Source organism: Podarcis gaigeae (assembly GCF_964106915.1).
Source record: "Podarcis gaigeae genome assembly, chromosome: 1".
Taxonomy (NCBI): Eukaryota; Metazoa; Chordata; class Lepidosauria; order Squamata; family Lacertidae; genus Podarcis; species Podarcis gaigeae.
The window spans coordinates 65,387,955-65,406,921 of NC_139678.1; the positions used below are offsets into that span (position 1 = coordinate 65,387,955).

Sequence of the window (18,967 nt, forward strand, 5' to 3'; positions counted from 1 at the left end):
AAATCAGAACTAAACAATAGCATCATCTACTCACTGAAAAGGGACGCGGGTGGCGCTGTGGGTAAAACCTCAGCGCCTAGGACTTGCCGATCGCATGGTCGGCGGTTCGAATCCCCGTGGCGAGGTGCGCTCCCGTTGTTCGGTCCCAGCACCTGCCAACCTAGCAGTTCGAAAGCACCCCCGGGTGCAAGTAGATAAATAGGTACCGCTTTATAGCTGAGGCAAAAACTACTGGAGACGAATGTTGCATGGCATCAACTCCTAGTATTATGCCATATTACTTTTCTCACTGCTGCTACATGTATAATATAATGTAGCTCTGAAAGGCCACACTACTCCCCTGTTGTATTTCCTTTTCACCTGCACATCTGCATGAATATAATAAAGCTTACAGTCTTGTGCCAGGTTTATGGATCAGCATATAATAAATGTTGCATTCAATCATCCTATGACTTTTCTATGCACTGAAGTCCTTGCCAGAGCAGAACCGGCTGTTTCTAAATTTCCAATTGTATAACTCAAAGATTAAGGTAAGATTGATTATTATAGCCCAGTCCTAAGCACTGGTCAACCCTTGTGGTACAAGCAGGGGCTTGCGCTGAAACAAGTAAGTTCTTATTCACTGCAAGGGAAACCACCTTCTTCAGAGATCAGTTCGCATACTGTTTCTTGTACCATTTTGCCAGTACAACCTTGCACCTATGCAAGCAGCAAGGTCACCCTGGTTCCCCTTAGAATGTGGCACAAAATGCTATCCTTCTTATGCCAGTCTTGTTTCATTTTCATCGCTACCCACCTAAAAGAATCTCTATATTTCTCTACAATGCTAGGTCATGACCACTACTGTGCCAGTAGAGAGACTAGGGCCCACTCCCAGCATCAGACAAAGGTGAAAAAATATTGATCCTGTGCTTTGCTGCCAATGTGTAGTAGAATATAGAAGCAGGCTACACCTGAATGAGCTCTCTTCTACTAATTATTGCTCATGAGTAGAATAATCTACTCATATGAGCAATGTAGCACCAGAAGAACAAATTAACCTGAGACTGCTGTTCCTCAATGAGCAGAAGTCCGCTCACCTCCTTTTAGGGGTGCGGTGGCTTTGTGGGACGGCCAGCGCCTCCCCACCCCCACCCCCACTGGCTGACGATGCATGGCTGTGTGTCGGGGTCTCTCCTTGCCAGGACGTGAGCTTTGGCTCGCACTCCCAGCTTGAAATCCTGCTCCGTGTCAGCCAATTGGCCAATGGCAGTCTGGTGCGGAGGGCTGGACCTGAGGGAACAATCCCAGACCACGCCAGCCCCTGACACCCAGCTCTTCTTCATTGTATTTCAACCTATGATTTGCCTCTTCAAAGACGGAAAATGGCTATCTCGTGCGAGTTCCAGTGTTAGAGTGCAGGTCTGCTTGTTGTATATATGATTAAAATGTTTGTATGAACTGCTGTTAGTGCAACTGACATACCAGTTGGCTGAAAACTGACTTACTGAATGCCTTTGTTGTGGTGAATTTAAATCAGATTCCATTGCTGAATGGGTCCCCCCCCCAAACTATATCTTAGTTAAGAAAAGCAAGGGAGCATTTATTACTCTTTCAGTCCATGTATCATGTTCAGCCAACCATGAAGTACACTATATATCACTTGTGCTGTGTCATGAATTGAGCAGGACATAACAAATCCTTTCAGCCTTTTGCACAGAAGGTCAGCAATGTGAAGGAATTGCTTTTAAAATAATCTCAGCATTAACCAGATTATTTAAAAAAACAAGGTACGGCATCAACATAATCAAGCTATCTATAAAGTTAATGAGAAACTAGTATAATCAGCACAATATTAATGACAAGCAAAATGTCCACTGTTGCATAGTGAAAAGGTACTTTTGAGTAATTCAGGGATCATGAAGAACAGCAAGAACAGTTTGGGAAAATGCCCTATGGTCAACAGTTAAAGTTAAATTTACATTTAACTTTAACATTTAACTTTTACTTTACATTTACATTTAAATTTAGATATGTCTGAGTGTTTAATAGCATGGAGGAAGTTTGTATAGTTTTTGTATGATTTCAGAATATACTTTAATAAATTTAATTTTCCTGGTCTGGTCTGGTCTAATATTTTATTTGATTCCCTTTTTAAACCGGTATTATTTTATAAAACTTATTCAACTTAGAACAAGCAAATCTAACTTAATCATTTTCATTTGAGCAGCCCAATTATCTTTAATCAAATTACTCCAGAGTTAATGTTTAGGGGAAATTAATTAAGTGTCTTGCTGTGAAGTTTTGTTCTTGCTGGTGAGGGGTGAAATGTTTACTTTAGGATGAAGCTCCTACTACTACTGCAGACAAGGCTGGAATTTTCATCAGAAGAACTAAACAAGCCTAACACTGAACTTCAGAAGTATAATTGTTAACAACCTGAAAGAATAGCTATGTCAATCCCAAAGAGGAAGAAAAATAAGATGTCCACAGGAATTCCTATGAATATCAAGGGGATAACTATTCTAAGATCCTATCCCACACCCAGAACTGTAGCAGGGTAATTTGCTCTCATTTTACCAAGGAAAATAAAATTTCATGGTAAGTCCAATTTTTCTCTTGTTTTTTTGTTTTTTGTTTGTTTGTTTTTTGTTTGTTTTTTGTTTTTTGTTTTGGGTGGGGGACAACAGATTGCTATGGGACTTCCAAGAACTGTTCATTCAAGAAAGTTCTGTAAACATTTTAAGGACCCCCTGACCATTAGGTCCAGTCATGACTGACTCTGGGGTTGCGGCGCACATCTCTCTTTATTGGCTGAGGGAGCCGGCGTACAGCTTCCAGGTCATGTGGCCAGCATGACTAAGCCGCTTCTGGTGAACCAGAGCAGCGCACGGAAACGCCGTTTACCTTCTGCAGGAGCGGTACCTGTTTATCTACTTGCACTTTGATGTGCTTTCAAACTGCTAGGTTGGCAGGAGCAGGAACCGAGCAACAAGAGCTCACCCCGTTGCAGGGATTTGAACTGCCGACCTTCTGATCAGAAAGTCCTAGGCTCTGTGGTTTAACCCACAGTGCCACCCGCGTCCATTTTACTGCACTGTAAAACTGCATCAATTTTATAAAAATGATTGAATGGGATGAGTTTTGTAAATCTCATCCAAATGAGTGTTGATTTCAAAGGCTGGCAAAATTACTGTTCCTCTAACAAAGTGAGCAACTATGCTCTGTGGGAAAGTCACTCCTTTAAATAGAGTGGACTGAAGAGTGGATTTCTCATGGAGTATTTCCTAATGGGAGAAAAAACCCTCATTTTTTCTGAACTAATTAATTGTTTTACTAAATCTGAGAAACACAGATGACAAGGTAAGTATGGAACTCTGAGAAGAACTGCTACCTTCTCTTGCCTGATTTTCTTTATTGACTATCTGAGGAATTGCGGGAAAGGTCTCCTTGGCCATTTTGCTCCACAGGACCCTGGAGAGTCTGCTGCATGTGTAGTTCAGTTAAGATGCAAACAGAACGCTAGATGAGGAATTGTATATACTAAATAAGACAAAAGAACTAGTCTGATGTAGTAGGAATAGTGTTAGACTTAGAATGCAGAGACCCAGTTTATATCCCTCCTCAGCCACAAAACATTGAGACAATTACTAAGTCTATTCTACCTCATAGTTTTGTTGTAAAAATAAAGAGGAATCATTTATTTTATTTTCTGTGTTTATATGGTGACTTAAGCTCTTTCAAGGAACAGCAGAAAAAGATCACTTGAATAGATTCCCCAGCCCAATGTAGGAGCCATGCAAAAAGTCCTGGATTAGACAAGCTTTTGTTTGGGAAAGAAAGTAGGGGGCTGCATTGTGTCCCTGCTTCCCCACCAACTAATTGTTAATTGGCAGAAATGCAAATTGCTTTACTCGACTAACCATGCACAGTCTTGGCTGCTGCATGGACACTCTATTGGAACAGGGCCCAAATAAATCAGGCTGCATGAGTGTGGAGCTAATGTACCTGTAACATTTTTAATGTTTCTTTCAGTCCTTCCATTTCTCTTTCTTTTGATTCCATAGCAAGTAAACATTTTCCCTTCAAAGAAACATAATATTTTGTTAGAAAAAGGAAATATAAAATGACAAATTTCTCAGCTAAGGGACATAAGAACAGGTCTCTTGAGATGTATTAATAATTATGCGCATCATAATCTATTCTATATGCTAATGTCTTGGGGATAATTACTTCTGTTCTTCAAAATACTGCAACACAAAACTCCATCCACTTTAATAGCACACTATACAGTGGGTTCAAATAAAAAGTGATAAAAGCCTGCTAAAGACTTTGTAGGAGATTATGGATCCCTAATGGATCCTTTCATCATTCAGTTGACGTCAACATCACTTCCTCAAAATAAATATGCCACAATCTCTATTCAGATACTATTGAGACGACTCTTTTACAGAAAAATACACTGCCCCTTGCCTTTAGATTATTCTGCAGCATTGTTGCTCTGCTTACTCCCTCTCATATAACTGATCACTATCATGCAATTGTTACAAAATGATCCACATGTTCTGTTCAATCGTGCAAGGAACTGTACTAACACAACACTTTGCAAACTTTGACATTTTCATTTTTTACACGCTTTTTCAGTTAAAAATACTAATCCATAGTGTGTTTACTTTGTAGCACTGGGTGAATATTCATTCCTGATTGGGTGTGAAATATGCTTCCACTTTTTCAGCTTGAGGTCACAGAATTTGATGAGACTCTGCATTCATTTTTACACATTCACTTTTCTTTTTGCATTTGTCAGATAATCTACTATAACAATTTACTAAGGTAAAAGTTGTGCTCAAAGATTTAGGCTACTTCCAACAGTGTTACTCAACAAACTTTATGGGGATACTATGATAACAATCTTTAGTATCTTTATGCCTTACTCAGGTTGGAATCTCTTACTAAGGCCTGGGGGCCAGATGCAGCCGAACTGGCTTCTAAATCCGGCCCATGGACAGTCCAGGAATCAGTGTCTTTTTACATGAGTAGAATGTGTCCTTTTATTTAAAATGCATCTCTGGGTTATTTGTGGGGCCTGCCTGGTGTTTTTACATGAGTAGAATGTGCGCTTTTATTTAAAATACATCTCTGGGTTATTTGTGGGGCATAGGAATGCATTCTCTCCCCCCAAAAAAAATATATAGTCCAGCCCCCCACATGGTCTGAGGGACAGTGGACCAGCCCCGTGCTGAAAAAGTTTGCTGACCCCTGATCTAAGGTTGTCATATCTTGAAGTGCAAAATAGAGGATAGCCTGAGCCAGGGAAACAAATCACAGCATCCGGAGAACCCATGCCCAAGCCGCCTGCATCTGAGCCTGAGACAAAAAAAACCCCATAAACAAACAAACAAAGAAACTCGGACATTTCCTTTAAAATGAAAAAAAAGCAAAACCCAGATCAGCATGTTGGCCCTCCCAAAGAGGACATGTCTGGGATTTACCGGACATATGGCAACCCTAATATGATCAAAGCATTAGATATATGCACAAGGCAACACTTGGTACTTCTCATGCAGAGATGCTCTACAGAGTCCTCGGTCTTTGGTGGGAACTTTTCAGTGGTTGCAAGGGCTGCCACTGGAAGGGACAAGCTGAAAACTCCCCATGAACACATAGAAGCCCACACTAAGCACTCTGAATCCCAACCACTAACTGACTATGGTTTGGTTTTTTTTTGACAAATGAGTCATATCATTACCTTTTCTTCTTCTGCAGCAAATAGTCTTAATTGGAACTAGAATTGCCACAAGAAGGAAACAAATTTAAATAGTATGATCAAACAACATGTGTAACTTTTTATTTAAGGTAGTACATTTTCAAAAATTGATTCATTCCTATCAAAAATTGATTCATTCCTATCCACCTCCCCAACTTCAAGGAACTTCATGTACATACTCATCACCATCAACAAGGCTCTCATTATAGCTGAGACTAGATAAGGCTTGTTGTTTTTGAGTAGTTCAACTTAACTGGTCTTGAGAATATGAATGACAATACCACTTGTTGTATATTACTGCTGAGAAGAAAGACTCATTGAGTACCTGTTTTTTAATAGCTGTCATGGCTTCTGTATGCTGTTTGTTTAATGCTTCTTTATGATGCTGAAGAGCCACCTATTATATGACAATTTAAATTAAAGCAGAACAAGACAGTTAAAAAGGCATATATAAACATATTTAAAGTAAGATTTGTCATTATACATTAAGAAAAATTTTCATTTTCAAGTTTTCTTGGTTAAAAATAAATAATCAAATAAGTGAAAATTAGTGAGATGTATAAACTGAAAATCATAAATCAAAAAAATGAAGATAAATAATCAAATAATGATTAAAGAAGGCATACAAGAATAATAACAACACTTGCAACAAATCTTCCAACCAAGAAGAAAAAGCATAGGTATATTAGTGTAGTTAGAAGAAATTCATTTCTATTAAAATTTAACTCTATGATTTGGGACCTGAATGAAAATGCTATTCTAATGCTCATTTACTTTAAGGTATGTACAGATGAGATACTAATATTTATAGCTTATTTAGAATTGCCTTTTTAAAAACTGCCACCCTCATCCACAGCAGCAGTGCAACAAGAGAGTGTATGGTGTCTAAGGAGACAACTTGCATTCAAATTCCCGTACAAAATGTTTTGGTTGCCTGTAAAGCCAAGCATAACTGAAGACACACAGTCTTTAGCTGTGCTCTGTGTTATCTGGATTCAGAGAGAAGAGTGAAGGTGCAGTATAACACTGGCTAGAACCAAAGGTACTGCATTCAAAGTACCTCATATAATGGTTCTTCACATTCAATTTTGACAGAATAAATCACTAAATCTGCCAAATCCTACATCTCTTTAGAGCAAAGACTTTAGAAACACACATTTTATAAATTCTATTGACACTGCTTACACAAAACCTCAGAACGCTATAGAAACATGTATATTAGATCAGAAACCATATTTTACAATTCTTCAATACTGATATTAATTCCAACAGTAAAATTACTATGAACAGATGCTATCGAGTTTTAACTGTTTGAAGAACACCAACCTTTTGCCACTCAAGCTCCTGTACTTCAACAACAAATTTGCTAATTTGTTCCTCATATTGACTTTCAGTCTCCTAGTTTCAAAAACATACAAAAAACTAGTCACTGTGTTTGTTTTTTAAAAAAAACATTTTCAAAGAAATGTTAGTTAATAAGATTAGGATAGTTGTTTGTGCTCTGAATAGTATTAAATATATGTCTCACTCATTAGGAAGAATAAATTCCATCTAGTCTTAAGTATACATTAGAAACACACAGTACTGTGTAATGGCTTCCTTTACACACACACACAAAATGCTTCAAATGACAAATATTATACTTGATCTTAGCCAGTAGGCTAAGATTCAACAAATATTAAGCGGCAGAAACTAATAATCTCACCAATAACTGTTTATAATTAATAACAATCCATTCTTTCACCAATATATATTTTCCTGCTCCTTCATCCTAAAAAAAGAAAAAATCATACTGGAGGCAGGCAGTGCACAAACTTCAGGCTGTGAGGAATTACATCAGACATAAAAACACAGGAAATTGCCTTATAATGAAGCAGACCATTGATTCACCTAGCACCATGGGCATAGGCAGGATTTATGTTTCAGGGCGAGCAGAACCAACTTGTTTGTTAAACTTGATTTAGGGGGCAGCTACCCTCCACTCCGCCCCCCTTTGGCTACACCCATGCCTAGCTCAGTACTGTCCACACTTACTGGTATCAGCTCTTCAGGGTTTTAGAAAGGAGAAATTCTCAGCCATAGCTGGAGATATCAGGATGTGAACCTGAGACTTCACCACAAAAAGCAGATGTTCAGCCACTGAGCTACAGCCCTTCCTACAACATCATCCCTTAGCTGGGAGACCTGGGTAAAAACACCCTCTCAGCCATGAAGCTCAATGAGTGACCTTGGGCCAGTCGCTGTCTCTCAATCTAACCTAACTCACAGGGTTGTTGTGAAGATAAAATGGGAAGGGGGGGAGCCACATACACTGGCAGAGGAAGAGGAGTGCGGGGGGAGTGCACCGCCCCTGACAGTGCGATCCCAGTGGGGTGCCATTGTGGCTGCCCCCCCCCACCTGCGCTGGGTGCCACGCCCCCAGGCCGCACACCAGTCCTGCCCCCACCTTCTTCTCCGCCTCCCTGGTGCCAGAGCATGAAGCTCCGCCACTAGCCACATATGCCACCTTGAGCTCCTTAGAGGAAAGGTGGGGCCTAAATGTAATAAGAAACAGAAAGCTGACCTAGGAAGAAAAAAACCAGAAGGTGACCCAATCAGGATATAAGTAAATCTTCCTTCACTGGCAAGACTCTCAACTCTGAGATGATCCTGGGCAATGTGATAGCTACAAGGAAAAATGCATCTAAGGGGGACTCAAATGGGAAGGGAGCAGTGAAAAGCAGGATGAAATTAAGGTGAGTATCTTAGACCTAATCTAAAAATGATGGGACACTCATATTTGTTTGATCAATATCTATGTTGCTCTCATATAATGTGAGGTGGATGTCTCATTTTAACATGAGAAAGGGTGGACAGGTAGGAACAGCTAAACCGTCCCTCCATTATCTATTACACAGTCTAACTCACTTCGGATATAGACATTCAGCTGGGGAAAAGTGCCCAGAATGATGGGAAGGTAAGAAAAGGAAGGGGTTTAGCTTCCCCTAGCACTGTGCTTTCTTGATGCTAAAATGTGGTCCCACCTTCTTATATGTGAACTCAAACTGTTAGGAGTCTATAGGAACCCTAAGAGGTTCCTCAAATTCGGGCCCACTACAATGAACCACAGCCTGTGCACAAGATCTTACTTCATTTGCATTTAATTCATTTTAGTACACATATACTTTTAACACATATTTCTCCCCTCCCTTTCCTTCAACACAGCCTTCCTGATTTCAAGCACCACATACAGGTTCCTCCCAGTTAAAAACAATGGATTTTTAATGAGACTTACATATCCAACCACCATTAATACCTCCATACACAGAAGACAAAGATAATCAAATTAAGCAGGAAAACCCAAATGAGAAAAGAAGGCAGAAAGAAGACTGTGGAAATAAAAGGAAAGTTTCAAAGAGAGGGAAAAAAGAAAATGCGAGGAGAGAGAAATACTCCCCCATAAAGGCTTCTTTTAACACTGCATATATTAGTACAAAGTTTCCTCACATGTTTTTTATACAGGAGGATTAATATGACAGGAGGGAGAGTTCATATTGGCTGAAATGCTTCCTGAGATACGTGGATTTCAAAGCCTCAACAGATTTATAGGTCAAAACCAGCCCCTCTATCTGTATCTGAAAGCTAATAGTTAATTGCACAATTGTTGCAGGACAAGCTTTATGTTCCCACTGACCCACTTCTGTCAGAAGACAGGCTTCTTTGTTTTATATTCACTGAAGCTCCCAAATGCTATTCAAAGAATATCCCAATTAGAGCCAATCTACAAAAGTATGAATCATTTGCTGCAAGATACCTATTTTCCAGAGAAGGTCACAGTAGATGCAACTGAAAAAAGTCAACCCTGGACAAAGTTGCCACCTGAGAATTCAGAAGCAAAAACTGGCCCACAAGCCCTTGCAAACAGTGAGTCTGGTTAGCCAGAAGAGCACAAACATCATCAGTAATGCAAGGCCTTCTCTTTCGTCTAGAGGTCGGGTCTGTGCTCCTTCAACTACCATCAATTCCAACTTACCTGTTTACTACAATTGATAGCAATAGCGTCTTTCAATCTGGGTTGAAAACCAGGAGTGTTGGTTACCGACCTGATGTTGCAGCCAAATGTTTTAATCTTAACATGTTCAGATTGTTATTATGTGTTATACTATAACCAATACTAAAGTTATGAATACAGATAGCCATCTTGCACTGAGTCAAACCGTCTACCTAGCTCTGTCGTATTGCCTACAATGACTAGCAACAGTTCTCCAGGGTTTCAGAAAGGGGTTTCTGCCAATCCTCTTACTGCTTGATTTTTATCTACTGTCACAAAACCGCAAAGCCTTTGCTTCTGTGATTATAGTATTGTTTGCAGAATATTACAAATGTCATGCGGCGTAAAAGTAAGGCAGATAAACACAAAAATATAAAAGCTCATAAAAAAACCTTTCTGCACTCCCTAAGTGAGTAATATTCTGTAACTACAACAAAATAGTTTTCTTATAATTATCTATAAACACTGAATCCGGATGCATCTTCTATTACTCCCCCATCAGGGACAAAAGCCAATTATTTTGATTACCCTATGACTTTTCAGAGAAGGGGGAGTATGCTCTCAAACAATTTATTTACAAATGCTGTTAAAATGTGCTACGAGTAAAGCATGCATTAATGAAAAGCAGAAACATGATACATTATTAGTAAAAATCCTGTAGAAAACAGTCAGTAAAGTGTACTTGTGTATTCCCCCCCCCCCAGGAGAAGCAACTGGGGAAGGGCAATTTTAAGCAGAAAAATGGCCAGATGGGAAAGGGTTAAGAAAACCTCCCTGCCCTTTTCTATTCTTGACATCAGCTTTTATTTATTTAATTATTTTAAATGGAAATGCTACACGCAACCGGGTGCAGGTAGTGCCAAGTTCAGACCTTAGTAAAGACAACTGTCTGCCTGTTTATACATGCGTTTCTATATTGTACAGAATTATTTCTGGCATTGCCACAAATGGACAGGGTGATGCTAAATGGTTAACAGAGGAGGGGTGCTACCAGAAGACTCCCAAGCTACATAAGTCTGGGGTACTGCCTACAGCTTCCAGCAGGAAACCACTTTCTATAGTGTGGAAAATTTAGGAAGTAGGCTGCTGTTTGACAGCAGGGATGGACCGATCAATCAATTTCCTATCTCTATGTCAATTCTACATGTCAATTCTGTCCCAATTCTGCAGTGATCTGTAATTAAAAAAAAAAAATCCATACAAAATTGATTATTTAAATCCATATTTAAAAAAGTATTCGTCACACAATGCGCGCTTAAATACATATTTTATCTCAATACACACATTTCAAAATGTATTTTACCCTAATGCACTTTGATGCATTATCTGAGCCAAGAACTGTATTGTAAAATTCACAGAAGTGCAGATCTGAAGGATAATCATGTTCCGGTTCATTTATTAATCTGGGATGTGCAGATTAGGTCATTTCACTTAAAAATGCAAACCAAACAAAATTCTCTTCCATTTCTATTTGACAGTGGGAGCTACTATAACTAATAGTATGTCTTGTTAGCATTTCTGGATCTAAGCAATTTACTTATAAGTTCATTAGGATTCGGTTATAAGATTGCTTAGGAATTGTTTAGAAATAATGACATTTTAGGAGACCAGCACTTGACTTAAATTTGAAGGAAAGGAAGGAGAAGAAAAGTGGGAATGAAAGAAAACTTTGTTTCCACTGTGTACAAATTATTCTGCTGGTGAACTGCCCATTGACAGTTGCTTAAATATGCATCAGCACAAGGAGAAACAAAGTATCACCTCCACTGATCTGTTCCCACACAATTCATGTATCTAGTGGCACATGGAATTAACCCTATATGATTTAAACTACAACAAAATATTTGAATGGAAAGAACTGAAGCTGCTAACTTGAACTTCCTCCTTCAACTTGTGTCTCACTTCTTTCATAAAGTTTGCAAACAGTGTGCATAAAGTTGAATGAAAAGGAGCAATAGTGAGGAGGAAGCACAATAAGAGAACTAGGCCAATATTAACAAAATTAATTTCAATAGGGACAAATATAAAGTTCTGCACTTGGGGTGGAAGAACCAGCTGCACAAATATAATATACTGCTGGGAGTACTATGTTCAGTACTGGGCACCACAATTAAAGGAGGATATTGACAAGCTGGAACATGTGCTGAAGAGGGAGATGAATATGATAAAAGGTCTGTAAACCAAGCCTTATGAAGAATGGTTGAGGGAATTGGGTATGTTTAGCCTGGTAAAGAGGAGAATGCTAAAAGATATCATAGTCATCTTCAAATATCTAAAGGGTTGTCACATGGAAGAGGGAACAAGTTTGGTTTCTCCTGCTCCAGAGGCTGGGACCCAAATGAAAAGATTTATGGTAAGTTACAAGAAAGGAGATTCTGACTAAACATCAGGAAGAACTTTCTTACAGCAAGAGCTGTTTGACAGTGGAACGGAGTCCCAGGAGAGGTAGACTCTCCTTCCTTGAGGTTTAAGCAGAGGCTGGATAGCCATCTGTCATTTATGATCCTGTTGAGATTCCTGCATTTCAGGGGATTGAGCCTTGGGGTCCCTTCCAACTCTACAATTCTATGATTCTAGGAAGTCAGAGTTGCAGAACCACTGCTGCATCCAAAACACTACTGCCTCATGCCACTCAAAGCCAAGAACTTTGTTATTTCTGTTTTCGCTTTTGTAGGCCACTGGCCTGCAGATCAGGTCCTTACTTGTGAATGGATTGGCTTAGGATCCAGAACATCCTTAGCCAGCCCAGCTATGCCCCATCTCCAAAATGCCATTTCAGAGCCTTGCACCAGCAGGATATCTCAAATAGTTTGCACCTGTAGAAACTACAGCAGGGTGTTCCAGGATACCTGATCCTCCTAACCAGCTCTTCTTCTTCTTCTTCTTCTTCTTCTTCTTCTTCTTCTTCTTCTGCGATCACTCATCGCCAAGTAAGATTGTCTTTCATGAACATGGTCTTAACAGTGAGTCCGTAAGTGACTGTGGAGGGCAATTCTGGATTCACACATCCTTCCACAGTGGGGACATAGGTTTCCGGGCAGGTGGAAGAAGGTGGAGGGATACCTCTGCTCGATACTAATCCCCTCCAGGAGCACAAATTTTGGGTTAAGATTGCTCCCTAAAAGATTTAAGGGATTTTTAATTAAACAAATAACTTTAGCCAGTCTTCAGTTCACCACTGTTAGTCCCCTCCCCCATCATTCTAAACTGGAAGTTTTAAAAACTTATACATTCTATCTTGAAACATCCATGCAACACATTAAAAAGAAAACTTTCTTATGTTTAGGAGGAAAACTGTATATAATTTTTAGATGATAACAAGAGACACAAAACCTTTAGAAGTCTTGATATTTTATTAGCTGCCTTAGGACTACAAGGATTTAAGTGTTTTTACAAAAACACCACCATAACAATAAAAGAGGAGTCATTTGATGGTTTATTTACTCGTTATAACCTTTAGAAAGTGTCAAGCCTTTGTAAAGTGCTTGCTTCAGGCTGTAGTTTTACAAGATAGGCTGTACATTGGTCAAGCCCCCCTGATTCTTGACCCTGAACAGATTTAGGAACAGAGTACAGCTGGCTCACATCCAAGCAACCCAAACTAGGTACTTTTACCATCTTTTTCAAACTCATAATCCACCTCCTACGAAATTGCAAAATCCATTTCTTTCATGCTGCTCAATCAAACAGTTCTCAGACTTCCAAATTACTTCACAGTCTGTTTTAGGATACCCTGCAATGGGCCTACATAAACTAGATGTTGAAGCAAAACTTGTTAATACTGTACAGGCGAAACTCAACTTGGGGTTACATTCCAGGGACAGCACATAAAACAAAAATCAAGTACAGTATAGTCAAAACACATGTGGTTCACCAGCGGGTAGCATTGAAAAGTCTTTTTTTCCCAGATGCCCAACCCCTTTCTGCCCCCTTTTTATTTTTAATTTTGCCAACCATGTACAGTGGTGCCTCGCAAGACGAAATTAATCCGTTCCGCGATTTTCTTCGTCTAGCGGTTTTTTCGTCTTGCGAAGCAAGCCCATTGACAGCTTAGCGGATTAGCGCTATTAGCGGTCTAGCGGCTTTTAGCGATCAGCTGAGAAGCGGCTTATCAGCGGAACAGCTGATAAGCGGCTTAGCGCTTAGGGAAAGGGCGGGAAAAAGCAGAAAAAAACGCGGGAACTCACAAGATTTTTTCGTCTTGCGAAGCAACCCCATAGAGAAATTCGTTTAGCGAAGCGCCTCCAAAAACGGAAAACCCTTTCGTCTAGCGGGTTTTTCGTCTTGCGAGGCGTTCATCTTGCGGGGCACCACTGTACTGTAAAGCTAAATGTGCACAAGTTAAATGAGCATATGTTGTGAGTTACCTGTACCTAAACATTTCTAAAGTTCAAAGCCCGCTATAGCACGTTTTAAGATAAAAGGAGTGGGCTCTGTCCCTGGTCCCCAGACACAGATAATAGGCAGCAACAAGGAAACAAAATTTTTAAGAGTGGAGATGGCTAATGCATGAATAGGTTGTTTCTCTAACCATGCATGATACTTAAGTACAATTAAGAATTGGTAATGCCTGAGATATTTCTTCAGGCCATGCTGCAAAGTAACTGCCCTTGCACAGAGAACAGCTTATGTAAGTGTAATTAGATGAGGGGGTGGCCTGAAGGACACACCCTGTCCAGCTTATGACTGGGGTTGTAAAAAGAGACTACTAGGATGCTTCCATGAAGAGGCTTAATACTGTAAGCAGGTAACTGGCAACATGGTGTTTTAAAAACTTAATTGGCTTTTTCCTGGAAAAGAGAAATCTGGATTCAATAGGGGGCATTCTGATGCCAACACTACCATGTGGATGCTGCAAATAACTTGCATACATCAGCAGCACAAATCTCACAATAAGTACCCATAGAGAAGCATCCCTATAGTGGCTCAAACTGGTTGAAATTTAGCCTGGCAGATTCCCTTTCATTGAACAGATTGGCATTGGTGAGAGTGAAGTGCTGGTTCTTGTATAACAAAGGTAATGGCCAGAGTTTTCTTCTAGAAAGGGGCATATTCTTCTTCCCTCTTTCCTGTTTTTCAATGCTCAGAAAACTGGAGTGAGCACAACAATACAAAGGAATAATTCACTGTTATGTACAGTTATAACAAAGATACCCACAGCACTATTCCGTTGCCACAGGTCATGCATATGCAAATAGGATTCCAGTCTTCAGCTAGAAGGGACTTGGACAGCAGCTGAGGCCACTACAACACAGCACCAAGTTCACTGTGAGACACAGGATTATCACCACTTTAGCCATGCCACAGGGAATGGCCAGTCTCAGTTTTAAAATATTTCCTGAATCTTGTCATCAGTCTGGACAGCTGATTCCTTTAGCAGCTACACTTATCTCTTTTACTCTGTCTCTAATGTTTTTCAGGGCAATGCCTTCTTACATACCTCCAAACAGAGAAACAAGAAGAGAGTATTAGTATGCTAGGGGAAACCACAAGGTTTGAATTAATATTTTTTTCAAAACCCCAAAAGGCCAAAGCCAGCCCAATGTGGTCTGAGAATGATTAATAGTCATAGAATTTGGAGTGACAGGATATAAAAATGAGACATGTGTCTGTAAATACTGGATGTTATGCTTGAAAAGAGTATTATATTGAGAGGGGAGATAAACCACAACATTTTGTGCAAGTCCAACTTGTTCCCTCTAATAGTGAACTTAAGTGGATGAGTACATATCAGTTTATAAGCAACACAGGGCCACTCAAAAGTAAGGTAATGGTTTATACATACTCATGAGACCTCCTAGATATGCAAAAGTATTTACATTTGTGAATGGGGGAAAAAACTTCTTAAAAACAAAATATAGGATCCTGTGAGATTACACAATATAGATGGCAGTTGTACCTACAAAGATGGGTGGGCACTGATGCAGACCTTAAACCATCACTGAAACTTCACTAACATCAAGCATAAACTACTGTAATGCCTACTTATTTTGAGCTACCCTTAAGGATTGTCAAAAAGCTTCAGCTGGCTTTGACCAGTGATTAAAGTGATATATGTGTTTTACCAGGAATCTTCTAATCAATGTTATAGCAGTATCAAAGCTAAGTGATTATGGTGTTGAAATGCCGTTTTTCCAATGTTCCATGGTGTTTTGCCAGTATCCAGGATCCTCATTTCTTGCCACTTTCACCACTCCTTTAACCTGTGAAACTCCTCAAGGGAAGAGTTGCCAATCATTTTAGGCCTATGGGCACATTTGAGTTCAATGTGTGGGCACCACACCCTCTGATCACTTCTCTGTTCCGCAGTCAATCACATACATGGACACATGGACATGCAAAGTAAGTGACAGAAAGAGAGGAAGCGCACGCACATAAAGTCTGGTTTTCCAAGGAATCTCAGTAAAAGTCAGATGCAGATGGAAAGCAAACAGAGCTGCAATGTGTAGTGGGGAATATCATCACTCTTCCAACTTCTTGCTTCAGCTCTGTGTACTTTTCAAGGGAGGAAAAGTGCATGGGAAGGCTCAGAGGATTTGTGGGAAGCAACGGATGACCTCAAGGTTGCCATTGCACCAATGGGAACCACACTTTCAACCCCAGCCCTGAGGGCTAAAGACACTTAAATCCATAAAAACCACCTTTCTCCACCTTTTGATTATACCATTCATGTTGAATAGCAAGGCTGTGCATAAGAAATGCATTCTTATGACTGTGGAACTCCTTTCTACTAGCGACCAATATAGCATTTTGTAAAAGCTGTGTAAAACCCACTTTAGGTTGGCTTCCAATGGCAAAGGCTAACAAAGCATGGATAAATTTTAATACATTTTACTGTATATTTCATTTTGCTTGTTTTGTTTGTTACACTGATCCATTGCCTCATACAATGAGCCTCTTGATAATGTACAACAGAATATAAAACATATATAATTCATTAAAACATGTAAAAAAAATCCAGAAAAATACAAAGAATAAGCAGTAACACAGCCAGTTAACGAGGGGGGGAGGAAAAGCATCAACATCAGCAGTAACATATACAAATTAATACCTCAAATACAAGCTAAATAATCACCATCAGATTAATCAGGGACTAAAACTATAAAAATAACATTAAAAAGCTAAAAAAAAAAGTTAAAAGGCTTAGGAATAAGAATGCCTTTAATTGCTTTACATTTCCAAATTAGCTAGAAATCTAAGTAAATAAGTAAATGTGCCTACCCTTCTCATACGCAATTCTTCTACTGCCTCCAGAAAATTTGTTTTAAAATCTGATAGCTGAAGAGAAATCAATGCTTCGGCAGAATTCTGTAAGGTACAGGCAGGTGCTTCCTTATTGAATTCTTCATCCATTTTAGAAATTGTATCTATAATTTTTTTAGCGTGCGTTTTACTTGAAATGAAAAGAGTATCATTCAGAAAATTGCTACACCAGAAAATGGCAAGTATTTATACTGCAATTTAAAATATTAGCTAAAACTTTAAAACATATAGGTCACAATCCAATCACACTGTTGCAGGTGCAGTTTACTGCCACCAACCCCTTCATCATGCTGGTAGACTTCCCACAAGGACAGAGCTGAGCTCATAGAGCAACTGCACATGCCAACTCGGTCAAGCTCTTTCTATTTAAACAGGCTCTGGCATATTGTGCTCACTATATCAGTGTTAGCAAGAGCAGTAGCAAGCACTAATTTATATACCATAAAATAAGCTTGTATTTCAGCACTATTTGGGGATGCCCCAGTATGGTGCCCATGTTACAAGTTTTTAGGAAGTCAATACAAATTTGTAGCATGGGCACCCTACCACACATACAGCCATGGGAAAAAGAAAGTACTTTACACCCTCTTTGAATTCTGTGGTTTTACACATCAGGACATAATAACAATCAGTCTGGTGTTCTCTTGTGGGTACATTCTGCAATATATTCTGGATGCAGTAACAGTGAGTGGTGAATTTATTCTGCTTCAGTTTGTACCATGATGCTTCCCCAGTGCTGCCAGCTATAGCATAACAAAAGCAAGACAAAAATAAAAACAGAACATTTGTGGTACAAGAAGTCATGGGATTTCAGCAAGAGGTTATGGGATATATACTGATTGGAAATGAAAAAGTGCAATCACCCCAGAAGTTGTCCAAGAGCCAACAGTATTGATAGTGGGATCGTGTGGGATCACCCCACTAGCATCAAGAGCACAAATAATAATTAATGTACGATAAAAAATTCATATGGAGGTGCCTTAGATCAGCATGCTGCGGCAGGGTAAGGCAGTATGCAAGCTATGAAACTGCTTGCCTTCTGCCTTCTAGTGACACACTTCCTTCTGCCTAGCTCTTTTTGCTCTAGACCATGGGTTGTTAACCTGGTCCCTACCACCCACTAGTGGGCGTTTCAGGATTCTAGGTGGGTGGTAGGGGCTTCTACGGCACAAGCTGAATCCTTCTTCCATAGAGCACTGGTGGGCGGTAAGGAAATTTTACCATCAAGAAAGATGCATTAGTGGGTGGTAGGTATAAAAAGGTTGACTACCCCTGCTCTAGACTGACTCCTTGGCTGAACAGTTCCCCTGCTGTTTCAATATACCTTTTCTCAGACCTGTTCTTGTCTTGCTGGACAGCTTTCCAACTTCACCTGTATGGTGGGGAACCCATTCCAACGATTCCAAACTGGCTGGAATGAGACTTCCTCTCAGGGGCGGAGGAAGGGTGTGTGTGGTGGGGCGGATCACCTCAGGTGTCTTCGCTGAGGGGGGTGACATTTGGCGTGCCGCCCACCCGCAACTCCCAAGCCTACCCTGAGCCGTTGGGGGAAGGGGGAGCTGTGCCGCTTTGCCGGCAGCCTTCCCCCCTTCCCACTTCATTTTGACAGCTGGGGGAGGCTTGGGAGTCGTTGGCGGGCAGTGCGCCAAATGTCCGCCAATCGGCGGCTCGCTCTGCCCCCATCGGCGGCTCACTCCACCCTGGCTGTAGGGCGTGTGCACCGCGCAGTACACCCAAGTGGCCTGGGAGGGCACCCTCCGCGCCCCAGGAGGGAAGTAGTGGTATCAACAGAAGTGTGGTGTGAGTGTCACATGTATCACAAGGTGGCAAGAAGTGATAATACGTGCAAAAAACAACAACCCTAATGTGGATCGGCATGTATCTGTTTTAATTTAATCTTTTAAACATGTTTTAGTAGATACTTGATT

At 40.2% G+C, this 18,967-nt stretch overlaps 1 protein-coding gene across 7 annotated transcripts in view; it reads right to left on the reverse strand.

Annotated features, from left to right (window-relative positions):
* CCDC73 (coiled-coil domain containing 73) overlaps window positions 1-18,967 on the reverse strand; it is a 60,973-nt gene that overhangs the window by 28,571 nt on the left and 13,435 nt on the right. For 4 of the 7 annotated variants that reach the window (XM_083724788.1, XM_083724787.1, XM_083724789.1 and 1 more), the window contains 4 exons: window positions 7,073-7,141; window positions 6,072-6,143; window positions 5,729-5,764; window positions 3,988-4,062 (listed from right to left, as the gene is read on the reverse strand). In XM_083724788.1, the coding sequence (XP_083580914.1) occupies window positions 3,988-4,062; window positions 5,729-5,764; window positions 6,072-6,092 (132 nt within the window). In that variant the 5' untranslated portion in view covers window positions 6,093-6,143; window positions 7,073-7,141. Of the gene's footprint in view, window positions 1-3,987; window positions 4,063-5,728; window positions 5,765-6,071; window positions 6,144-7,072; window positions 7,145-16,997; window positions 17,783-18,967 lie in introns of all 7 variants that reach the window. The other 3 variants (XM_083724786.1, XM_083724785.1, XM_083724791.1) reach the window with 3 other exon arrangements.